The sequence below is a fragment of the Lampetra fluviatilis genome, chromosome 21, assembly GCF_964198595.1.
Source record: "Lampetra fluviatilis chromosome 21, kcLamFluv1.1, whole genome shotgun sequence".
Taxonomy (NCBI): Eukaryota; Metazoa; Chordata; class Hyperoartia; order Petromyzontiformes; family Petromyzontidae; genus Lampetra; species Lampetra fluviatilis.
Genome location: NC_136295.1, coordinates 11,985,434 through 12,011,493, shown reverse-complemented (window position 1 = coordinate 12,011,493; position 26,060 = coordinate 11,985,434). Strand labels below are relative to the sequence as shown.

General features: G+C 50.4%; 2 protein-coding genes across 2 annotated transcripts; one reads left to right on the top strand and one right to left on the bottom strand.

Moving 5' to 3' along the window:
- Window positions 1-312: 312 nt before the first annotated feature.
- LOC144938077 (ATP synthase F(0) complex subunit C3, mitochondrial-like) lies at window positions 313-3,451 on the bottom strand. The gene is made up of 4 exons (XM_078865771.1): window positions 3,430-3,451; window positions 2,470-2,532; window positions 1,665-1,927; window positions 313-686 (listed from the first exon to the last, which is right to left on the bottom strand). Exons 2-4 carry the CDS (start codon window positions 2,506-2,508, stop codon window positions 572-574), a joined length of 417 nt encoding a protein of 138 aa, XP_078721897.1. The 5' UTR covers window positions 2,509-2,532; window positions 3,430-3,451; the 3' UTR covers window positions 313-571.
- Window positions 3,452-14,800: 11,349 nt separating this feature from the next.
- Window positions 14,801-22,392, top strand: LOC144938109 (uncharacterized). The gene is given in 4 exon segments (XM_078865807.1): window positions 14,801-14,986; window positions 14,989-15,730; window positions 20,298-20,509; window positions 22,282-22,392. Coding segments are annotated over 4 exon segments (1,251 nt in total).
- Window positions 22,393-26,060: the final 3,668 nt, after the last annotated feature.

The following is a 26,060-nucleotide window of genomic DNA, read 5'->3' as shown; positions in this document are numbered from 1 at the left end:
AGCTGCACCTACTGGACATCTGTGAAAAAGTGCTTTATAGCTCAAAGGATTTCTTCTCCTGCAGTATATTCTGATTCTGAGTCTCAAGGCTTGTTTACAGGAGGATCCTGCTACATTCTGCTCTTTGCCCAAATCTATTAATGAGCATTTGTCTTCGATGCAGAAATCCACATTTCCTGCATACGAGCCGATCTCGTCGCTCCATCTCCTTCGCAAATGCAACATGCGCCGCACATAGTCGACAATCGCGATTAAACCCACGACACGCAACATGCCTCCATTTTACTTCAAGGACACACTCAGTATCAAATGCACATTTTTTGAATTGTATTTTATTAGTGGGACCTTTACGGAGGCGCATATCTTACAAACTGCTGGACACACCCCCACGACGGCGACGGACATCACTACACAAGCGGGGCTGTGGGCGGTGAAACCAAAACCCCAAACATCGGAGTCGCGAGGACCCCTGGAACTGTCGAAAGGTCACGACCCCCCCGCAGCAGCCGTGAGGGGAGCACCAATGACGAACGTCGCACGTGGACCGGGGGGTTGTGGGGCCCCAGGGTCTTCACATGGCGAAGAGGATGAGGAAGGCCACCATGAGGCAGAAGAGCCCCATGGCCTCGGACAGCGCGAAGCCCAGGATGGCGTAGGAGAAGAGCTGCTGCTTGAGAGACGGGTTCCTGGCACAGAGACGCGACCGGTATCGCTCCATCACATGATCGATATTGCTCCATCACATGATCGATATCGCTCCATCACATGGTCGATATTGCTCCATCACATGGTCGATTGCCAAACTTTGGTGCAAAGGTACTAGATAAATGCGATAAGAGTTCTACGATTTGGATTACCTAGTGTCTGGGGGGTAGGGGGGATGTTATACAAACAAGTTGTAAAAGCTGAACGTGTAGATAAACAATGAGCAGCATGATGATGGTGCAGGTAAAATGTGCAGCCCTGCAATTGCGTGTGCATGCAAATTCTTGTGGAAGAGCCGCCACTAGAGGGAGTTTGTGTGTGACACGCGGACTTGAGAGCCCCTCTCGAGGATATTTGTCCTACCCTTTCACGCTGTTACGATGACATTCAAATTGCAATCATTGTTGGATCATCTGTTAAACTACTGGCGGACATCTGCGAACGAGCCTTATAGCTTTTATAGCTCATCGGATTTCTCCGGCACAAATAAATATTCTGATTATGACGAGACTGAGATTATCAACTTACTACACTTGAGAATTCTGTTAAGAATCAAGGGCAGAAGCAATATTCATTTACACTGGAGATGAACAATGTCACCCTAATAATACAGGGTTTTTGGGTTAGATCGCGTAAATAAATGTGTCGTTAAACCCGCCACCACCTGACACATCCAACTAGTAAGGTTTGTCACGTAAACAGAACATGCCAATTCGTTACTAGTCCAGTCAAGCCACAATTACAATCTGAGTATGACGTTTCGGCAGTAATTCCAACTAGCTTCATCAGGCGATAGCCAGATTTGTGGAGAAGTCCACCCTTAAATAGAGGCACAGTAGATGTGATGACAATACTTGTGCGCTCTTCTTGCGCGAAGTTGTGGAGAGGGGGGGTTGATGAATCAACGCACATTATGCATGCGCATTATGCGAGCCCACACTGTACACCCTCCTCCTTGCCTGGCATAGCCGATGATGAGGCTTCCGAACACCGTGCCGATACCCGCGCCCGACCCAGCCACGCCGACCGTGGCGGCGCCGGCGCCGATGAACTTGGCGGCCGTGTCGATGTCACGAGAGACGGCGCTAGTCTGGAAGTCGCGGCGCGCCGTCTCCACCTTCCCCGTGGCGGACGGTGCAGCCACGAGGGCACGGCTCTCGGGGCGGCCCAGGGCGTACGCGGAGAGCGGCCGCGCCAGCGAGAGGCGAACGCCGCTCCGGACCTGCGAGGGGAGGAAGAAAAAACACGGCGGAGATGGAGCGACGGAATTTTGCAACGCGAGACCGTCAAGTGATGGTGACCGCTTGGGGAGATCTCTCCATCGTTGATGACCAATCCACCGCTTAAGTGCCCTTGCATCACGTCCCCAAGTACCGTAAGTAAATACCAAGAATTGAGGACCATGCATGAACATGAAGCAAAGGGGACCCGAGTCTTGAAACTCAGCGAGGTTTTTCCACAGTAAATCAACTCCACTAATGACATTGGGCAAACAGAAACAAGAACAAGTAACCTGCACAATTATCGAGTTGCATGCATGAGTATTAGTCCCTACGGATCCTAATAACAAGTACTACCCACAATTACCCAACACCACTAAACCATGCGCTATACAATCCACGGAAAGTACCAAATCGTAACCATGAGTATGAGCATTGAGAACCACACACATACACACACAAGTATTAAGCGGCACAAACGCGGAGTGCAAAATACTGTTCCACACACACAAACACCAATTCCCTCCACTCCACCACCACTCACCAGGGCAGACGCAGTCATGATATTGGCGCAGGGGAACATGGCGAACAGAGGAGATCTTGAGACCTGCGGGGGGAACACGGAAAGGGGGTAGAGGTCAATTGGTCACGGGGGTCCAGAGCCCCAGGCCCCATCCAGGGGACTCAAGCGGCAGCAGTAGCAGTGGGTCGTGGTCTTGGTCCACCGCGTTTCGCTAGTTCAGCAGCCTGGCTGCTGAGCGGTGCTCGATGGGGCCCCTCTAGACTGTTGTTCATGTTGGACGAGTCCTCTAGATCCCTGGAGCGCATCGGCTCGGTTCTCTTTGGCACCTGGGACACCTTGATCCCGAGTTCCCCTGTTTGGTCTTCGCGCCTATTCTCGTTCGAGCGCCGGGTCCCCTTGGCGCTCCTGGTCTACCTTGGTCCCCATAGTTGCTGTGTCCACCGAGTACGGGGACCCGGGTCTGCGCAACAGACCTGGGGTCAATCGCTTGATCATCTCCCCCCGCCCCCCCCCCAGACACTGATCCCCTTGCTCCCTGGACCCTCGAGGTCCCCTTAGGCAGCTCCGTCTCCTAAGTCTGGATCCCCTTGGTTGCCGACTCCACTTCGGAGTTCCTATAACCCGTAAGACTCTCTTAGACCCTATGTCTCATAGGTTAGTTCCCCTTGGTACCCAAATCCGATTTATCCGCTTGGTTCCCGCGTCCCCTTTAACCCCTGAGTCCCCTTGATCCCTGAATCCCCTTGATCCCCTGGGTCCCCTTGGTACCCAAGTCCGATTAATCCCCTTCATCCCTAGCTCCCCTTGATCCCTGTGAATCCCCTTGGTTCCCCTTGATCTCTAGCTCCCCTTGAGCCCCAGGTCCCCTTGGTTCCCCTTGATCCCTGAATCCCCTTGATCCCTAGCTCCCCTTGGTTCCCTGAATCCCCTTGATCTCTAGGTCCCCTTGGCTCCCGTGTCACCCGTGGGCGCGGCCATTACCGGCGGCGAGCAGAAGACGGTAACGCGGGGACTTCCAAACGTCGCTCTCGTTGGTCGAGACGCGCGCCCACGTGCACACGCCCTTCCCCCAATCAGCGACGAACGCCAACGCGGCAGTATCTCTCGCGCTCATTGGCTACAAATGTCGAACACGTGACGCGTCTCTCCCTGTTACGCCCCGCCCCCCTCCCGTGCGGTGCGTTTCTTGAGTTTCGTGGCAGTGCCACCCACGTGGTGGCCACGTGGCGGCGCTGTCCGAGTGAAAGCATCACCGGACTTTGGCCAATCCACTGCTGGATGATGATCGTATTAATATACAAAATGAAGCTAATAGAGACCGTGACGGTTGATCGATTAATGTGATTTATATCCTTAATCTCACGATACGTGCGTCAATGTCGCGTTGTGTAATAATCTCACCCAGGTGAGAACTCAAGAGACCAGGAGAGGTTTAATTTGCAAGAGTGATCTGGGTCACTGAAATGTCAAAAGCAAAGAACGAATACAATGAAGTACAGCAATTCAGCAAATAGAAATCAGCGCAAAAACAACCACAACGTTGCATGAGAAATCGAAAATATCGCACGATCATAAATCAATGTGAAATAAAACATTGCGTCACATAAGTCGGTTCGGGCAGACATGTTCAGACTGAGAGTACAATTAACTTTGTGCTTGTTTACATAAAACACATCGAACCGCCGTCTCCAGCCACTCAAGAGGCAGCTACATTCTCCACCGTAAAGTCTTGAACCGTATCGGCGAACTCAAAACACAAATTTAAAAAATGAAATAACGAAGCTTTCAATATGTCAATTCCCGTGCGCGTACAAAGTGAATATGAATTACTGTGCAATTAATTTCTCAGCATTTTCTGAGAATGTATTCGTTGGAGAGACGGACGAACAAACCGAATAATTATGCCTCCGTTTAAAACAATAATTACGCTTAAAAAAACATTAAACGGAAAATAGGAGCCCTAATGTTTCCCGGTTTACCATAAACCTCAGCCGAGATCTGCCCTTGGGGTTTGGGGGTGGTTCGCCCGGTGCGTGGTTCGCCTCGGGCGCCAGTTGCTGGCAGCAGCGAGCCTGGGGCCGCCCCAGTACACCACTCAATTAATGCTCCTTATTTACCCAGAAAAGGAGCACTGCTGTGTGTCAATACTTTTTTTGGATGAGTTGCTTCAGCTCTTCGTCCGGGAGAAAACCAGACACGGGAGCTCACCTGGGCTATGAGGTCCAAACGCTCAAAGATCCGCAAAGATGGGTTCACGAACCCACCTGCTGTACTGCATCTCCTGGCCACATCGCAACACCTCGGCGTGTTTGGGAGTTTCACACAGATCTCTGCGTGATCCACCAACCCTTGCATCCAGGGCGTTGAATCACCAGGCACTGACGCCAAGATATTCTGGTGCCATTGAAATCAGATGTCTTCGTCACAACCCCACAAGTCTCATTCACTGCATCTGGTTTCATTAAAAAAACACACATGGGGATTTAATCTTCTTTAATATATTTTATATATACAAAGACAAAGATTTCACGTATATCCGTAATATACGTTTAGGGCAAGTGCTGTTAGCGAGGACCTATGGAGGCTAGCACGGCACAAAGACATACAAACATTACGTTACATTTGTCATGATCTTTAATTACATGTTATCAAATCATTATAATTTTAAATCCATCTAATCGATTGTCGAACCCAATTTTAAGCGGACAGGTAATACTTATATTTCATACAATACTTATGTTAATGTTTTACTTATTTAGTATTTGTAACATTTATTTACGAAACTATTTTGGAAACCCTCGTCGTCTCTCGGACCGCAATGCCAATTAAGTAGTGTTAGTAATTAGCGCGGTGCCGACGGTTCAAGCCAATCATTTGGGAATTCATCACCCCCCACCACATGTACTCACACACTCACACATCGTACCCCACAGGTGCGCTCACTCACACTCACGTAAACCCACTCATCACATCCGCGCAAGTGCAATCACACGTTCAGTATCATCAGAATATCAGAATCAGAATATGTATTTGTCCTGGAGGAATCCGGTGAGCCATCAAGATCTTTTTCACAGGCGTCCAGTAGGGGCGGATAAGAACGTTACAACAATAAACAATAAAAAAAACATGATAGAAAGGTAAAACAATCACCCAAACACATACAAATAAAACTAAAAATCAACGGGGACAAGCCCATAACGTCATCACCACCAGGTGCACTCACTCGCCCTTCACAGTCAGCCTGCTGGTGATTAGAGGGTGCGTGTGTCTGGTTTAGTGGCGATGGGAGTGAATACAAGCCACGCGCCTCCGAGTATATCTTCCCACGAGTTAATAAAGGAACGACTGGGACTGCGAAGTGTGGGTAGCGTACGGATCAACGTGGCTCTCGCATCTCACCCCCCGACTGCCCGCGGATGAACGCTACGTTCAGGCGCCTCGGGCCGCGCAGGTCCGGGTGGAGATACGAGGCGAGACTTGTGAGATTTCTCAGCGCCGTGGCACAGCCGTGACCGCGGGCGGCGTGGGGAGCGGACCTCGAGGGGTCGGCTTTCTCCATCTCCCCTCCCCCCTCGTAGGGACGAGGCAGGGCAGTGCCCGGGCGTCGGGCAGGAATTCTCGTTTCCCTACTCCACTACGACAAAACCTGCACCGCCTGCGTTAGCCGCAGCCCTTCATTTCTAACTCGCTGCTATAGACTGGTTTTGGACTGCGAGGATGATCGCATGCAGGAAGGTCGTGGGTTCGATCCCGGCCCCTGACGATGCCTGTTGTATATTTTGAGTCCACGTATTCTCTCTCCACGTAGTCGCGAGAATTTTTCTCCGGATGCTCCGGACCGCCCTCCCCCCGCCCCACATTGAGTCTCGTGCGCTTATTTGGCTGCTACTAAATTCCCATGATGACATCGGCAAACTGCGATGAGCTATTGTGTATGGACATGTCCCCTGGGAAAAGAGCTCTTATGACTCATGGGCTTTACCTGGTAAAGTAAAAGGTGTAGTATTCAGTCTCCTTGCTTGGCTACCGCGATCGGGACGAGATGGGGCGCGTTCGAGGCGGTTGGCTGGCTGGGAGATGCCGCCGATTCGTGGTGGCCAAACCAGATTTGTCACGAACTGCTTGGTAAGAAGGCTCGTAAAGCTCATCGGGCAAATCGTCTGACATTCTTCCGCTAGTTGTAGTCATGGCCAGGGATTAATGTATCGAACAAATGTTTCTCCCGGTTCTCATCAACCACTGCCCCCCTCGGGGTGATATTATTTGTATGTTTTCCGAAGCTCTGTCCCGATTTGGATAAAGAGGTCGATGTAACGACTCGCAATGAATGTTCACCACGGTGGCTCGCCTTTCGGAAATGGTAATTGAGTCGGGGGTGTAATCTGCGTGTGCTTTGTGTGTACAGGATATTAGGTTAGAGCTGGCAGTGATAGTAAACCTTGAATCCATTACAGCTATGACAATGGTGTGCAACAGCACAAACACTCAACGTCTTCGTCAATAACGCGTTCTTCTTTATGGTAAATTATATTAGGAGAGTTTGTTTTAGCAAAGGCGCTTCATAGAGCGTAAATCGTTTTCTGTAAAGGGCCATTGTCCGAAACGTCGCCGACTTTTATACACATTTAAATGCCCGTGTTTTTGACTTTATGAATCTCTATTGGCGGAGGGTGTGAACAGTTTGCACAGCGATTCGCGTTCTGCGCTCCGAGTCCAGCTGCCCGAGTTCGATCCCCGGCCACGGCCAACGAGAGTGACGCGCGTGATGTCGGAGCCGGAACCGATCTCCCACCCCACCAACCCGCATTGGTGAAGTATGGTCAAACGACCTCCGTGACCGATACGGGAAGGCCGTCATTAGCAGTGGATAAACAGGCTTGCAAATTAATATTACGCCTGCTATATAATTAGCAAATTGCGTACTTGTTTGGGGAGCTTGAAATTAATGTTTATATCCAAACTGCATGACCAGTGTCTAGGATGTGTCGTGTTCCTGTGCCTGAACGATGCCATCACCGAAACACCCATCGTCCGTGGTACATCCACTGCTGGATGATGGCGTTTCTAAGCCGCGGCCACCTCGCTCGCTCTCCGGAAATCGAACCTCCCAGTCGCAGAGTTCCCAGTGCAGAGTAGTGCGCCCACCACTGCGCCACCGCTCGCCGCCCCCGATATTTGTTTAAAATAAAAGGAAACGGGGAGGCGAGAGGAGAGCGGAGGGCCTTCGGAGCGGTGGGAAGAGCCGGCCCGATGAGACAATGAGGCTCGTAAAGATGAAGCGATTGGAGGAGAAGCGACGCGGGGGGGCGGGTGGGGGGAATTGCGTTTGGAAACAAAAACAAAAGGGACAGATCTGTGGACGGGAACATCGGGTCTCTCGTAAATCAACTCCGCGGTCCCCCCTGCCGCCCAACTCTCCCACCCACCCACTCTCATCCCTCCCTCGGTGTCTCTCGCTCCAGTCTCGGCTAGCCTGCTCGCTTCTCTCTCACCTTCAGCCTCCCCATCGTGTCATCTTTGTAACATCTCTCTCTCTCTGCTTGGTTCTTTCGGTAAAGTCGCGTAGAAGGGAAACAATAAAATATTGTTTCATATTTTTTATTATTTTATTGTTTCCCTTCTACGTGACTTTACCGAAAGAACCAATAATATATCTCTGTTTATATTCACTCCCGACAGCTCCTCGCTCGTATCTCTTTACATATCTCCCTTTCTCGTTTTTTCCATCCTCCTATCATGTCCTTCACCCCCTCGCCACCTTTCCTTCGTAATCTTCTTCAACTCGCCTCTCTCCCTAAATAATCACTTAATGTTTACCATCATGATTATAACCATCACGAATCCTCATAACCCTCGTTTAACGTTGAACATCACCATCATCAGAAGCATCGCGCATCGCTTTGTGACCGGTGCAGATGAGAAAACCCATTTTCGAATCTTGGTTTCAGGCGCTCCGCGATGTTAAACCGGGTTTAACCCGAATTAAATCGGGTTGAACGAGCCGATGTCCTTCGCCCGGACACCCGCCAGTGCTACACATTGACTCATAAACCGCAGAGAGAGCCATCGACTTGCGTAGACTTCTAGACGTGCGCAGTGGCGCCTACCTCCGTGGGCGGCTGCATCGCCCGGAGAGGACACGGGGGAGCCGCGGAGGACTCGAGATGATGATGAGGAGGGAGGGAGGAGCGGGGGGGGGTGACGAAGAGTGGGAGAGGCAGCTTGGGGAGTTCCCCCATTGAATCATCTCCCAGAGGCGTGAGACGATGTCGACGAAATCCGCGAAAGGACCGCACTGCCAGGCGCGCTTCGCCTGTGCCGCGAGGGGAGCGAGGGAGGAGGAGGTTTCCGAGGATTTTTTTTGTCCGTGGACTCTTTCCAATATTCGCTTCCCTCCCCACCGCGCGCGTCAGACTTCTGGCGTGAGAGCCGTGAGAGTCGCACACCCACGACCTCGACCCAATTACCTCTGGGAATGACACGTGACCATTACACCTGGCAATTGACGAGGCAATTAACGGCGCGTGACCAGGCGATGGCTGCTCGGCGCCACGGATCTATAGAAGTCCCCCCCCCCCTCCGCGTTTGATGTCGCCGCTAATCTATTCATCCGTTCATTGATTCGCTCTCTCGTGTCCATGGACTCAATCGCTCAATCTGTGACGCACCAAGTCCCTCGCCTGCTCACGGACTTGAATATTCTCCGACTCGTTCTTCTCAGCCAATCACTGTCATTCAATCGATTACATTTTTTTAAATTTCACTCACCGACTCGCTCACTCGGTGTATTAACTCGTTCACTCGCACAGGACTTCGTTTCCCTCGTGTAGCCTTGATGGACTATTTGGGGGCAAGTGCTGCTAGCGAGCACGGCACACGAGGTGGTGGCTATCCAGCACCACGCCCGGTCGCCTTTGTCTCCCCAGTGGCGTTTTGCGCCCGAAGGGAGGTCCAGGACCGGTCAGATAACACTGGTCAACAAAAAAACATTTTTTTCTGGCCTGGACTTTAGACTAATTTCAGGGTGCTGATTCCAAATCTGATCTCAGATTTTTTCTATCACATCTCATTTTTATGCTATCTGCATACCCCATTTTCATTGATTTTACCCAAAATTAACTGTCACTTATGATTGCAAGTTGTTGCGAGTCAGTGACTGCTTTAGTGTTAAAATATGGTGCTGTATTTTTAGGATGGTGTGTTTATAATAGCATTTTATGTAGATATCCACATTTATTTAATATTTTTCTTCTGCAGTTTTTTATTGAAAATTCAATATTTTATATCTCAAAAACCTGATGTGATAGAAAAAAACTGATGCCAGATTTGGAATCGGCACCCCAAAATTACATTAAACCCGTTGGAATACCTTATGCCAGAAAAAGTGTGACCAGTGTACTTGATCAATGGTGTGGCCGTGAGCGGGAATTTAACTCGAGTCGCCGGGTGTGTAGCGCGGCGCGCTAACCGATGCGCCACCGCTCGCCACAACCACTTATTTCGCTCGCCCACTCACCCACTTACTCGCTCAATCACTCACCTACTCACTCACCCGTAGGGAGACTGCCCACGCTGAGGAACTTCCTCGTCGGAACCTCCGCGTCCGGTCTCTCGGCCCCGCCGGCGCCGCCTCCTCGCTCCCTTCACAGCCCGGCCCACCCAGGTTCAACCCCGGGCCCCATGGCCCTCGAGGGGGCTGCCAACGGGGTTCGCCCCCACCAGCCCCCACCCGCCCCCACCCGCCCCCACCAGCCCCCACCCGCCCCCACTCGCCCCCACCAGCCCCCACCCGCCCCCACTCGCCCCCACCAGCCCCCACCCGCCCCCACCAGCCCCCACCCGCCCCCACTCGCCCCCACCAGCCCCCACCCGCCCCCACCCGCCCCCACCCGCCCCCACCAGCCCCCACCCGCCCCCACCAGCCCCCACCCGCCCCCACCCGCCCCCACCAGCCCCCACCCGCCCCCACCCGCCCCCACCAGCCCCCACCAGCCCCCAACAGCCCCCACCCGCCCCCACCAGCCCCCACCAGCCCCCACCCGCCCCCACCCGCCCCCACCAGCCCCCACCAGCCCCCAACAGCCCCCACCCGCCCCCACCAGCCCCCACCAGCCCCCACCCGACCCCACCCGCCCCCACCAGCCCCCACCAGCCCCCACCAGCCCCCACCCGCCCCCACCCGCCCCCACCCGCCCCCACCCGCCCCCACCCGCCCCCCGTTGTGCCGGCGGTCATTGACGGGATACGCGAATGAACGCATAACATTATAAATTATTGTTTTAATAATATATCGATTAATGAATACATTAAATGCCAGACTGTTTATTGCTCATTTAGTGACCGAGTGAATGATCCAATAACCGAATTGATACATTACTGACCAAATTAATTACATAATTAAGAAACCACTCGTATTGTTTGACATGTTTTTAAATGAATTAATGAGCCGTCGAATGGATTATTGAACACAGGATGATAATATGCTATTGGGTTATGCAATACCAATTTAATTAACGCTTTAATGGGTCCATGAATGAGTCTAGCCATGAATGAGTGACCCATTGGCGGCTGATCATAGCCTCTCGGTTTACAAGAGAGAAGGAAGACGGCTCTTGAGTGCTTTCTGCTATAAAAATGTCAATCGTCTTTCTGATCAAACGAGTTTGGGTGGGGCGGCGGTCATTACCTTCGGCGGTGGAAATTCCACATTCCTATGGCAAGGGCGGGGGAGTGGGATGGGGGGGGGGGGTAATATATCAATATGAAAATTACAACTGTTCACGTTTCAAGTTGATTTTGTGTAACCAGGTAGGAACTCGAGGGACCGGGGCGAGTCGCATTTGTGGCGTTCGTCTGCCAGGAGGGGGGTGAAGATCGCCACGCTTAGTCCCCATTAAATATTTCGCGTTGGGCAAATGTGTACCCTACCTTCGGCACGCAACGATGTCACGGGGTCTTTAACGTCACACTCGGTGAACCGGGCACCTGCCGACGAGCACGATTGGCCGTTGTACGGCGCGAAAGAAGTTCAACATACGCACGGTGTGTGTAGCACCCGCAGTGCCAATGGGGCTGTCGACTGGCACGATGTGACACTCAAAGACGATCAACCCGCTGCTGGTGAAGCCCTGCTGGGGAGAGCTCGCGAGAGAGAGAGAGAGAGTGGCAGATGACGGGGAGCTCTGCATGCTGATATGAGCTACCCGTCGGAGGCCGTCGGACTGCGAGAAGGGCTGCGTGCAGAACGAGAGAGTGAGCGAGAGAGTGAGCGAGAGAGTGAGCGAGAGAGTGAGCGAGAGAGTGAGCGAGAGAGTGAGCGAGAGAGTGAGCGAGAGAGTGAGCGAGAGAGTGAGCGAGAGAGTGAGCGAGAGAGTGAGCGAGAGAGTGAGCGAGAGAGTGAGCGAGAGAGTGAACGAGAGGTGGGGGTTACATAAAGCAAAGTAAAAAAAAAATACGAAATGATGAACGAAGCAAAGTGCCGACTACACCGAGCATCTTCTTGTTTCCACTGATCGTAAAAAAAGAAAGAGAGAGAGACACGCGGTGAGGTCGCGTTGGGGTCGAGGCAGCGGCTCGGCAAGCAGGTGGGGGCGGTGTCGGCTGAGCGCTACTCACCTGTGGCAGGTGAGGAATCTCGCCGCCCGCTGATTTACGCCCCCCCTCCCCCCCTGTCTGGCTCTGTGCCCGAATAGCGGCCTCCAGCGGCTGCGAATCGACGCACGGCGACGACTTCCCACTCCGGGGCGTCAGACGTGAGCAGACATCGCCACGCGCTGACGTCACGGTCACGAACAAAAGACAAAGGTGCCCCCCCCGTGTGTAGCCTTTAACAGACTGTTGGGGCAAGTGCTGTTACGGGTGGGTAACCCAGAACCGCGCCCGCCCGCCTTTGTCTCCCCAATGGCGATGCTTATACACCGCACTGGGTTTCCATGCTACTCAGTTGAAGCGGAGTCGACCTAGGGGAGGCCCCAGGACCGGTTCAGATATTCGCCACTGTTATTGAGCGGGAATCGAACTCGGGTGGCCGGGTTCGTAGCGCAGTGCGCTAACCGCTGCGCCACCGCTCCCCACGTCGACGCCGTCACACGCACCGCGCTGCGGTCTGGTCTGATTAAAGGAATGGATGCTCGTGTGTGTCTCTGTACACACACATCCTTGAAAGATCTGGACAAAGTCCCATCGGTGAGCTCCTCCGGCGGGCAAGGCTGCGTTGCCTGGGTCATGTAGCCCGCATGCCCAGCCACCGCATGCCTAAACAGCTTTTGTTCGGCCGGATCGAGGAGGCTAAACGGGCGCGGCACGGGCTAGAGAAGAGATGGAGTGATGTGGTACAGGAGGACGTGGAGCTGAGTGGACTTGCCGATGACTGGTACCAGCGGTGTCAAGATCGGCCTCGGTGGAGGAGGCTCGTGAAGGACGCTACTGGGCAGTTGGAGGCAGTCGCCCTCCAGCAACAACGGAGGGTGGAGGAGCGACGCTCACAACAACGATCGGGGCGCCGGGTGGCTAAAGCACAGCAAGTTGGCACAGTAGGGGGCACAGGTGGTGCATCAGCCAGTCCTCTCGGTCATCTCAGTCAGTCGACCCGTGGCACCTGCTGGGTCTGCCCCGTGACCTCTTGCCAGCGGGCGTTCGACACTTCACGTGGCCTCAAGGTGCACATGGCCTGGCACAAGCGTCGTGGTGATGTCACCGCCACTTAGTGGCGAATGGCGGTTGTTGTTGTTGTGTACACACAGATGTAAAGTGTAAGCAAACACGTGTGCAAACACGTGCACGTGTACACATACGTTGTGTGTAAACATAGACTGTGTGTGTACATATAGACACGCGCGTGTGAGTAAACAGGTACACAAGTGTCTGTTTACGCGTAGGTACAGGTGTGTGTGTGTCTGCGGAGCGGTAGTTGTGGTATAGTTGCCTTTATGTGTCTTCGTGTACACACACAGTACGTGTGTTACACAGACACATTTATGTACACAAACAAACACACATTTGTGTGTACACATAGGCACATTGTCATACATCTAAGCGTATTTGTGCGTGTCTGTACGTCTCCGTATATATTATGTCGCTGTATATTTGTGTGTGGCTGTATTTATGTTCCACTGATCATTTTCCATTATTTAATATTTTTAATCAGACTCACGGACTCGCAAACTTGTGTAGACCATCCTGGAAGGCAATTCCGATTAAAGGCGCAGCCCTGCAATTGCTCGCTCGCGCCACTGTCGGCCGATAGGCGCCTCGGCAAGACAGAGCTGGAGAGAACACCCCATCTATGGTGCGTTTGGCCTACTCTTCCACCCCTGGCCAGTGCATCTCAGAGGAGGTCTGGGGATCGAGTAGCCACCGTGTGGGGCGCCCGCTTCTCTGCGTATTTGTGTGTGAACCGCTGGGCGAGACGAGAGGCGACGGAGAGAAGTGAGAAGCTGGGTGGAGAGTGCGGTGCGCTTGCCCCGTTACACCACCACGGTCACTTGCGCAAATCCACCAGGCAGTTAAAGACCCGTGTTGTTGTTGTTACGTTGTATAACACGGCGAAATATTACATACGTAGGCTTTCGCGACCAATATTATTCACGATAAAGGTGCTTTGGTTAGATCGCGTAAGTATAAATGTGTCGTAACCCTCCACCACCCGACACAGCCAATTAGTAAGGGATTTGTCACGTAAACAAACGCTAATTAGTTACGACCTCAGCCCGCCGGTGTGTTGCAGAGTAAATCCACAACATTTACAATTTGACTGCGACGTTTCGCCGGTCGCCCGATGATGCTGGATGTAATTACCGGCGAAACGACACATTTATACTTGCGCGATCTAACCCAAGAACCTTTATTATGAATTACATCCTCTTCCTGATTCTTTCGGGAAAGTCACGTAGATGGGAAATAATAAAATAATGAAAATAAAACATAATAAAATAAAACAAATTATGCTTTTTTATTATTATTTTATTATACGTGACTTTACCGAAAGAACCAAGAAGATGAATCCCTGCAGTCACGAAAGATTTAAATCTAAATTGAATTACATCCTGTAGTGTGTGCACCACTTAAAGGTTTGCTTGCTGGAGGGACTGACGGACGCGTCCGAGGAGATGTGAGTGCTGCGAGATTTCGCTTTAAAAGATGAACCACGGTCCGAGATCCAACCCCTTAAACTCCAACTCCGCGGCTTCTCCAAATCCACGAATTTCATCATCGAAGTGGGCGGTTGGGGTGGGGGCTGAGTTTGAGGAGGGGGGGGTATCCCCCACAACACCCCCCGCGCCCCCCCCCCCCGCATCGTCACGTGGCGGCGCGGAGCCAATGGGGACGCGGTGCGTCGGCGGCTCGCGCCGATATGAAGCGGCGCTGCGATAGGCACGCACGCGCTCGCACGCACGCGCGCCCGGCACCACGTGACCACCGGCACGACGCGCGCGCACAGGTGTACACGCGCGTGTCCGTGTGGCTTCTGTGTCCACGTGTGTACATCGGGTCGCCCAGGGTTCACGTTGGCCACTTGCCACCTTCCATTCCCCCCCTCCCCCTCCCGCACTTATACCTGTGGGATCCAGGTGTACGCGGGCGTGCGTACGCGAATGTGCACAGGTGCACCCACGTGTACCTCGGTGTATACCGGGGGCTGCTGTGTCCACACGCTCCCCTCCCTCCCAGGTTCTGCGTAAACGCTGTCCACGATTTCCACGCGTGTATATAAGTTGCAAACGCGCATTAGCACGCGGGTCTACACGGGGGGAGTTGCTCCTCCGTCCGCTGGAGACGATGTTCCTGCACGGCTCTGGCGGTGGCGGCTGTGGTGTTGGTGGCGTCCTCTGGGACGAGTCGCGGAGGCTCGGCGAGCACGATCAGGGAGTTCCTGACCCCAGTCGCAACCCCTGGACGTCCCCGTTCGCCGAGGCCCCTACCCCGAGCTCGCCAGGAAGGCGCTGCATTGCGGGTCACATGTGCAGCTGCTATATAGCTCATCAAAGTCATCAGAATCATCAGCATCAACAGCAGGACGGAGCACTGAGCAGATGTGCGGATGTCCAGGCGGTTCAACCACGCGGATACATGGGGTTTGATGTGGATGTTGTGTCCGAACAACAACAACATCCTCATCAGGTGCAACAGCAGCCGCAGCAGCATCCGCAGATCGGCACCACTCCTGCCCGACAGCTACCGCCCTGGGCTGTGTACGCGCCGGGTACCTGGTCGGCCCAGGTGTGTGGTGGGTACAGGGAGCGCGCTCAGCCGTCTCACCTGTGGAAGGCCGCCTTCACCACAGGTACACATACACACACACAACCTGTACGTGCGCCCATCGGCAACCCACAATGTGTGCTCCGTTTCTGTTCACAACTCCATGCACGGCCAGTCGTGGAAATTCCACATTCCTATGGCAGGGAGCGAGTATCTCGGTTTGACGACCGCTGCTGATTTCTCACCCACAATGCATTCACGTATTTTATCGACCTTGGCGGGGTGGCGTATTTGATTGTGAGCCGCTCGCCCTACCGCTCACCTCGTGTCCCGGCAACCGCGACACAAGTTCCTTGCGCAGCGCGCGTGCCGGCTTAAACACGTGCCGCTGCATGGATAATACTGCACTACCGTGTCGATATTGTATCGGTGGCGAGATGTTAACTCCCTCGCCCGGTATACAAAATCTGAATATTTATAGTGGAGTAATCCCATGAGCTGTCAAGCTCCGTTTCACAGATGTCCAGTTGCGGCGGGTAAGAACGTTACGACAACAAACAAATTACAGAAAGGTAAACATCAACCAAAGACATACACATAAAGTCACGTAGATAGGTTCAAAGAAAATAACAACTACGACGTCCCCCCCCTATCCTGATGACGACCACTTGTGTTGCGGTCGAAACGTCGTAGTTTTTTGTTATTTTCTTTGAACCTATCTACGTGACTTTACCGAAAGACCCAAGTAATATTAATTCCTGCAGTCACGAAAGCTTGAAGTCAAGATTCATACACATAAAACGAAACCATCCCCATCCTACCAGGAGGTCGTTGGCTAGATCCAGGCCCTGACGCCTGTGTAAGTGGAGTTTGCGTGTCTCTCTCCACGTGGTCGCTTAGAGTATTTGGCTGCTATAAATTTCGACACGGCAAGCCACTTCTTTGAGCTGTCATTTGTGATAGCAAGGTCGCTTCTGAAGAATAGATCTGGCGCTAAGTGGGTCTTTCTTACCTGGTAAAATAGAAAATAGTTTCTAGTTTAGTATTACAGTTCTTACCACCGCAGTATTAATCAGGGCGGCCGTTGGAATTAGAACCGCGAACTTCTGTCACGTCACTACACAGTTATCGCTTTACAGTAGATAAAACATCCAATACTTTAAGTAAAGTTCTGTACTGTACAATTGTTATACTGCAGTACAGTATTGCGTGTGTGTATATATATCGTATATTTTTGTCGAAAGTCTACGTGTTCAACCTATGAATGTATCGTATATATGAGGAGTGTTTACGAAGTGCGTTACCAGTCCACTCCCAAATATATAATTTCCACAAAAAATTACAATCATTATTAAAAGCGCAGTAAACTCAAAAAAATTACAAAGGTAAACTTAAAAAAACGTAATCATTCGTAATTGGTTTTATTTTGGGTTAGGTTGCGGTAGTAAAAAATTAAATGTCGTGTAATAAACCCTCCACCACCCGACACAGCTAATTAATAAAATCTCACTCGCGATCTGAGCTCCTGTTCGCAGCCTGACGATGCTGGCTGTAATCTCCAGCGAAACTTCGTTACCCTTTTAAACGTTGCGAGATGCCTCCAAGAGCGCCATCGATTGTGCTGAAACCGATATTTAAATTGCCCACGGTTTTATGCGCGTGGCCAATCTTTTACGAATTGGCTGCGTCGGGTCGAGGAGGCTTTTTAACGATGCGCCTTTATTTTACACGACCTCCGATTAGCCCCGTACCGCCGATTTTAAACGGTTGGCTACGTACGATGCAAAATAAGTTCTACACACGTACGAAACAAACCAATTGCGAATCGTAATATTGGTAGTGAAATCCTACGCGTAAAATAAAATGTTAAAACACTTTACATGCGAGCAGACTGTTTACTTGATGGTCCAGCATAGTCTTCTTGGTTATTTCGGTAAAGTCACGTAGAAGGGAAGTAATAAAATAATAAAAATAAAACATAACTCCCTAGTGGTAATGATTACATACCACACAAGGTACTCAATTAAGGCTGAGTCGACCTAGGGGAAGGCCCAGGAACCGTTAAGATAATCGTCACTGTTGGTGGTCGTGAGTGGGAATCGAACTCGGGTTGCCGGATTTGTAGCGCAGCGTGCTAACCACTACACACACACACATATATGTATACACACAGAGATACAGATACTGTGTATAACACACACGTCAACTTGTAACAGTGAATCAAATACAGTATCTTTATGAAATATATTCAGGAAAAACAACCTTTTCTGCTTATATTATGGCTTTGCTGCATCTGATCTATTTTTAATGTAGATCCTTATATTGATAGTTACACATCCTTTGGATCTGCGTCACCGTTACGGTGTGGTTACTATTCATATTTTTATTCAAAAATATTCTCATTCTCCCTCTTGCTGTCTCCCGTGTTGTAATCCCCACCACGTGCATCTCTCTCCCTCTCTCTGTGCGTGTTTCTTTGCGCACTCGTTCAGCTCTCGATCCGGCCTCTCTCGTCCAGTGCTCGCGCGCCTTCTGACCCGTGTCAAAGCGAAAAGCGACAACGCTGACAACGCTGACAACGCGATTCGTAATTTACTATCGAGGGTCGGATCGCCGTCCAGGTAGAAGTGTGTGTCGTGCACCCCTCCTTCACCCGACACAGCCCATTGTCACGTAAAGGTTTCGGCTTGATAAAATACAAATATTAACTTTTATCAGCATTGTCCACTCCACTCGGTCCCCTGACATGCCAAATTAATGAACTAAAACTAAACTTTGAATTTTACCAGCTAAGGCCCACTGAGCTATGGAGAGCTCCTTTTCAGAAGCGATCTGGCTATCACAAATGATAGCTCAACAAAGTGGCTTATCGCGTGGAAATGTCTCGCAGCCAAATAATCTAAACGCGTGTTTCTAAGTAGACTGGGCTCTCCCATGGGAAGGTGGAATGGCTCTGCGCAAACGAGCGTGGAATGGCGCTCAACCCCGTTGACATCTCTGAGTCGGTTGTGGGCATTCCACGTTCCCACGGCAGGGCCCAGTATATTAATTAGACGAATAAAGTGACCGAGTGGAGCGGAAAATGATGATGACACTTTTTTTAAAGCTCTAGAGTCATATATATACATGTGTGTGTGTTGAACTTCTTTCGCGCCGTACGTAGCCAACCGTGCTAATTGGAGTGCGCAGAGAAGGGCAGATAGATGCCCGCTTGGACTCGGTTTGAGAGGCCCAACTGGGAACATAGAAACACCGTACAATAAATGGAATAATAATATCGTATCCTCCAGATTATAAGACGCACCTCAAACGTGTGCCCCGTGTCAATAAAGTTATGCAAATCTGATCACGCCCACTCACGCATTTACAGCTACCGGATTAAAAGATGCTTTAAACACACATGGTGAAAACAATGGGTTTTAATAATAATTGAGAATATGATAACGGTATTTCAGTTTCTAATAATAATAATATTAATCCCAAATAGTAATCTCCCGAAAAATAATATCAGTTGTAAGATTCGTCTTGGTGTTTATGATCCAAATTGTATTCCGAATGCGCCATCGGCGTCCATTTGGAACTCCCATGGCCATAAAAGGGCCGCGGAAGATGAGATCACAGAACTGCCTTTGAAGTTCCATCTCAATGGACCTCTTTATCGGCCATTATGGGGACACTCCCTTAAATGTCCTTCGCAGAAGAGTGCTCATTGCCTGTCAATCAACCCCTAATGTTTCCCCATCAGAGCTGGAATAACCAGAAACTTTTACCCAAATTTACTTAGACCATCAACTCGCTACACTCGAGAATTTGGTTTCATGTCAACTCGGTGTGTTTAAGTCTATGGATCTCTATCTAAGTCTGGGTTTCTACGTAAATCTGTGGGTCTCTAATGCAAGTCATGTGTGACTGCGCTCAGACCAACTCGCTACGCTTGATAACTCTATCCAATCATACTCTTTGGTTCTTTCGGTAAAGTCACGGAGGTAGAAAAAATAATAGATTACGACGTTTCGAACCCAGGTCCTCGGCCATGCCGGCTCAACGTCTCTGACATGGCCATCATGAACACGACTCCTGAGAGAGGGAGGAACCCAGAACTAGGGCTTGGACCTAGGTTCTCAGCCGTTTCGGATCTGCGTCTCTGACCCGTTCGTTAACGACCTTGAAACACGTCCATTGTGAACCTGACACTGCCATTGTAAACCTCCCCAGCGAGACCCAGCTGAGGGATTTGAACCCAGGTTTCAATCGCGGCGGCTTCGCGTCTTGGACACGCCCATTATGACCCCCCCCCCTCTTGAACCCACGTGGAGTCGTGCATAGTGATGATCAGCAGAGGGCAGTGAAAACCAACTCCACTGTTGTACTGCACTCCTGTGCCCCCCTTCGCCAGCACGCACGGACCAGCGCGTTTGTAGTGTGCAGGATCCAACCCCGTTGGGTGAAGCGGTGGCGCAGTGGTTAGCGCACTGCGCTATTATGTTTTATTTTTATTATTTTATTATTTCCATTCTACGTGACTTTACCGAAAGAACCAAGAAGATGAATCCCTGCAGTCACGAAAGAAGCTTTAATCGAAATTTAACAAGTTTGTAGTTCCCCTCCTAACGACTCCCCCCCCCCCGCCCCTTCCCGTACGTTCCTCGCAGGGGACGAAGGGTTCCCTCTGTTCGCGGGGGTCCAGCAGGAAGAGGGTCTCCCGTACCCCGCGGACCCCGTGCCGCGGCGTTCCCGCAAGAGGCGGGTCCCCTACAGCAAGGCGCAGCTGCGGGAGCTCGAGGCGGAGTTCGGGGCGAGCCGCTTCGTGAGCCGCGAGAGGCGGCGCGGAGTGGCTGCCAGCACCCAGCTCGAGGAGAGGCAGGTGCGGAGTGGCTCCACGGTCTGTAGGGGCGACTGACAGCCGGTCGTGGCGATGGTTTAACACTGGTCAACAACAACAACAACAAAAATTCTGGCCTGGACTTTTGCAGCTGTTTTATTATTTTTCATTTTGATGAATGTGTTGAGTTTTCTTATCCGAGTCCCAATTATCACTGGTCAACAAAATGTTTTTTTTCTGGCCTGGACTTTTGCAGCTGTTCTAGACTAATTTCAGGGTGCTGATTCCAAATCTGATCTCAGATTTGCTCTATCACATCTCATTTTTATGCTATCGGCATACCCCATTTTCAATGATTTTACCCGAAATTAACTCTGTCACTTATGATTGCAAGTTGTTGCGAGTAAGTGACTGCGTTAGTGTTAAAATATGGTGCTGTATTTTTAGGATAGTGTGTTTATAATATAATTTTATGTAGATATCCACATTTATTTAATATTTTTCTTCTGCAATTTTTATTGAAAATGCAATATTTGATATCTCAAAAACCTGATGTGATAGACAAAAACTGATGTTAGATTTGGAATCAGCACCCCAAAATTACCTTAAAACCGTTGGAATACCTAATGCCAGAAAAAGTGTGTTGACCACTTTTTCTGGTCGGGACGACGGTCTATAGCAGGAGTAGCTAAACTCCGTTTCCATATTCCAAAAATATTCACATGGTCGAGAGTCGGGATGAGTTAAGGATTTTATAACATCGAATTTTTAAGGGATATTTTTGGACCGCATCTCGTTGTGCGTGACGCCGAGAACAGTCGAGCGCGTTACGTCATAAGAGTGGTCTTCAGGCAATGACACATTTTATTGGTTCAATCAGAAACAAGCGCAAAAGAAACGTCATCATCCACAACCCGAACTGCTCGAGGCACGCGTGGGGTGGTCACGCGGCCGGTGGGTTCGCGCTGCAGCCAGCTGGGCAGTGACACATTTGGAAATCTGCGGCAGCGCCCCCGAGGCTACTCGTGTGCGGCTACGCTGCCAGGAGCAAGTGTCAGAGGTCGCAAACGGGTTTTGATTCCTTACCCGTACCCGGCCGCACCAGGGTCGCAAACGGGTACCCGTACCCGGCCGTACCCGTACCCTACCCGTACCCGGCCGGGTAGGGTACGGGTATCGGGTATCTGATGGCGACCTCTGGGATGAAGCCATGTTGCAGGCGCGGGTGGGTTGATTTTAGGAACTTGAATTGTGAGAAGAGACAAGACGTTGGGAAATGAGTGACAGTTACTCACCAGTGACTCACGGCCTACCCGTACCCGGCCGCACCAGGGTCGCAAACAGGTACTCGTACCCGGTCGGGTACGGGTAGCCGGGTATTGGGTAGGGTACGGGTATCGGGTACCCGGTTGCGACCTCTGGCGAGTCTCCCCGTTGGTGCTTCAGGGTCCGCAGATTATTCCCGCGTCAGATAGCGTTATGTTGAAGTTAGCTGCGACAGTGTTTGCTTTTTTTAAGGTATCGTTGCAGATGCAATTAGGAGGTAAAGGAGGTTGTGGTGGATGGAACGTGTTATGCTGGATGGGAGAAAGGCCGGTTTACAGAGGCAGGCATTGGAGTGGTCTCCACGACTCTGGCCACCACGGGGAAAGAGCGAGGTCACTGGGTGTGGGATCATCTGGCCAAGGGTCGGCAGTGTAGGCGAGAAATAGTAGCATCAACGGATTTGACCACGATGACACCTTGATTGACGTGTGGTGATCATGATAATGCGATTCGAATTAACGCTCACATTTTAATCGATATTCCGACAGGTGACCATCTGGTTCCAGAACCGGCGCGTCAAGGAGAAGAAGGTTGCGGCGCGGCGAGCGGGGTCCACTTCCGGGGTCAAATCGAGGTCCCAGGGAATCGGGTCCCTGTGAAACGGGGGTCAAGCAGTCAAGCCCAACATTCAACTACCTTGACGTTCTGTGCCACGTGGTCTCTCACATGTGTGCCACGTGGTCTTTCACCTGTGTGCCACGTGGTCTCTCACCTGTGTGCCACGTGGTCTCTCACCTGTATGCCACGTGGTCTCTCACCTGTGTGCCACGTGATCTCTCACATGTGTCCCACGTGATCTCTCACCTGTGTGCTACGTGGTCCCTCACCTGTGTGCCACGTGATCTCACCTGGCATGTCGTCACACCTGTGCGTGACGTGTTCACATGTGTGCCATGCGACCTGTCTCACCGATGTGTCACGTGGTCTCTCACCTGTGTGCCACGTGACTTGTCTCGCCTGTGTGGCACGGCAACGTCACCTGGGCGATGGTCACGTGACGCTGCAAGGGAAGGCCGTTGTTGCCAATGGTTGTCTGGATGGGAGCTGTTTTGCATATATAATTCATATTTATTTCAGGTATATCACAAACATTAGTCCGCTTAACAACATCTGCATAGGCTTTTTATGTTTTCTTTTTAAACGTACAATGTTTAAAAAATGACACCGCACATTACTGAATTGGGATCACACAGCAGCAGCAGCAACAACATCATCGCCTTCTACTGCAAAAACTCGGCAGGACCCTCCTGAAAACCAGACTTGAGACTCAGCGAGGGCTTTCCTGGGGTAAACGGGCATCAGAGTAATTTTGATAATTTTATATTTGTATGTAACTATGTACGTATATATGTTATTTACCATATATTCTTCCTATATGCGGCGGTTTTGCCGGTTCATTGATTAATCGATTCTTCCTCTGATGTTACGCGCGTGGTACTGCGCGTGCGAGTACCTATTGTTATCGATTATCATCCTTCAGGATAATAACAAAAACCTAACAAGTAACACTGCGTTTTAAAAGTTAGACAAATACACAATAGGCGACTTTACGGGCAATGACCCTGATGTGAAGGGCCATCGATGGCACTTATGGAGAAGAACTATTGCCCGAAACGACGCCGCTTTGTTTAATTCCATTCGCTGCAGGCTAATGATCAGAACGAAGGAAAACAACAGCAAAGAGACGGCCGAAACAAGCGAGTCGCTAGATATCGAATCGTGACGACCACGTCGCCTGCGCGGTGAATGAGAGACTGGGCCGTCCTCCCGGGGCGCATTGCCGATCGTTTGACTGCCACTCTGCGCTTAGCCTCGACCACGGGGCCATCCCTCAACTTCCACAAGCCGCGGGTGTCTTGCGTGTCGCGTCGCGAGGTGAAGTCGGTGAAACGTCGCCAGTCCCAAGGGATGATGACCGGCGGTGGTCTCGGGCGGCGGTTCTTGGTAGCGCGTCCCCGCCACCACCAGGGGCTCCGCGACGCTCCTCCTCCTCCACGTGGCCCGCGGTGGCTGTGATGCAAACAAAGTTCAAAGTTCATTTCTTAGGTATAGCCCTGTGAGCCATTCGGCTCTTGAATCGGGTGTAACCGCAAGAAACAAAAAAACATGAACAAGAAAGCATCTTAAAGTGACTATGTGACTAAGTGCAAACAGAAAATCCAAGAAAAGTCAGCAAAATATTGCAGAAAAATCACCGTACACCAACCCTGTGCAAAAATCCCAGTGGGATGCAAGTCAAACAACAACAACCACAAGACAACTTAGATTAAGGCCATCAGTCTAACTCTGTACTACAACAAACAAACATGGCCAAACCAAAAAACTTTTCGAAAATCACCAAAATAAAGCCATAAAAGCAATGAAACAGTGGTCATAGGAACTGTGACCGAATTTTCACAATAAACTACGTAAACAACATGTACTACCAAACTTTGCAGCCATAGCTGGCTGCATGAGTCACTCCACGCGGCTTGATCCGGACATTAATGACAATGCCAGTGCCTTTTTGTGTCGAGCATGGATTCATATTTAACTTACTATATTTTGATAATTGTTTTTTTACCCTTTTATCTGGCAACAAAACTGACACCTTTTTTACAAGGAGTCATGTTTGCATAGACCACAACTCCTGCAGTCGGAATGCAAACAAAAAACATAACTCTGATAATGTATGCACTGTCCTTGAAGTTGATATTTGTATTCTTACTATATTTTTATTCTTGGTTCTTTCGCTAAAGTCAAAGAGAAAAGAAATAATAATAACATTATACAAATAAAACAATACAATTCTCACGACGTTTCGATTGCAACACAAGCAATCATCATCATGTGTGAAAACCACAGCAAGATGATTGCTAGTGTTGCAATCGAAACGTCGTGAGAATTTTATTGTTTATTTTTATTATTGTATTATTTCCCTTCTACGTGACTTTACGGAAAGAACAAAGAATATGAATCCCTGCAGTCACGAAAGCTTTACATCGAAATTTACGATATTTATTTAAAAAAAATTTAGTTGGGTAAACTACTCTGATGAAACTACCCGAACCGTAAGTTCTAAATGCCACCCGTAAAACAACTTATAGCTGCGTAAATATAACAATGATGTTCCGGTAATGTGAATACTTTTATATTGGTGGTATTTAGAGAGAGAAGTGAATGATGGATGATGACTTTGTGGATATTGAAGGTCACGTTGAGGGAGGCCAATGTCGTGCGGTAGTAACCCCGTTGTCTCTTTAAAAAAGGTTTTGTTTTGGAGTTAGGTCGCGTAAATATATAAATGTGTCGTTAAACCCGCCACCACCCAACCGCAGCCAATTAGTAAGGTTTGCCACGTAAACAGAACACGCCAATCAGTTACGAGGGCAGCACACCGGTGCGTTAGAGGGTAAACCCACAACGTGTATATGTATCATTTACTTTTACGCGATCTAACCCAATAACTAATATACAAATACACACGGTAGGAGTGCAAAGTATACATAAGGTAAACAAATCACTTAAACAAAAATATCCAAATAAAACTCAACTTTTCTTTAATTTACCAAGTAAAATCCCACTGAGCTTAATAGCTTCGTTTTTCAGAAGCGACCTGGCCACAAATGAGAGCTCAACGAACATGTAGAGCAGCGAAATATTGTAAATAAAACGGGGGGATCCGCTTTGATATCTTATCCGAATAAGTGCCGCTTACTTGATCACACAAATAGTTTGGTGATGCTGCTGCGTTGGCAGCGGTGAACAAACAACAATAGGCACTCCACTTTCATCAATAACAACACTGCCTCGAGACGCTTGGTACGTTTAATGGTAATAATTACTTTAAAGTGTTGAGTTTTACAGCCAGCATTGTCGGCGTCGTTCACGGAGAGCGTCGAGGAAAGGCGGCGGCAGCAGCTGCAGCCAGGCTGTGAGGAACTGGCACCACCAACAATTGTCCGAGTTCTGCTATCCTCTACATATGTTATGATAATTTTCAGCCAATTAATACAGCGTTCAAATATGTTGGAGGAACCCGGAGCACGCGGGGAGGGGGGGTAAATCCTCACTTAGACTCGGCGCCACGGTGGCTAGGAGATGTTAACTACCTCGCCTGGTATGCCGGAGTTTGTGGGTTCGATCCCGACCCTGACGCCTGCTGCTGTATATTTGGAGTTTGCGTGTCTCTCTCTCATCATCACCACGGTGGCTAGGAGATATTAACTACCTCGTTGGGTATACAGGAGGACGTGGATTCGATCCTGACCCTGACACCTGCTGTATA

Bases quoted from the DNA above. Each gene is read 5' to 3' on its own strand.
- LOC144938077 (XM_078865771.1), bottom strand. From the start codon at position 2,508: ATGTTCCCCTGCGCCAATATCATGACTGCGTCTGCCCTG. The intron at 1,928-2,469 runs GTGAGTGGTGGT...CTCCCCTCGCAG, and splicing joins TCATGACTGCGTCTGCCCTG to GTCCGGAGCGGCGTTCGCCT. The intron at 687-1,664 runs GCAAGGAGGAGG...TCTCTGTGCCAG, and splicing joins CTCATCATCGGCTATGCCAG to GAACCCGTCTCTCAAGCAGC.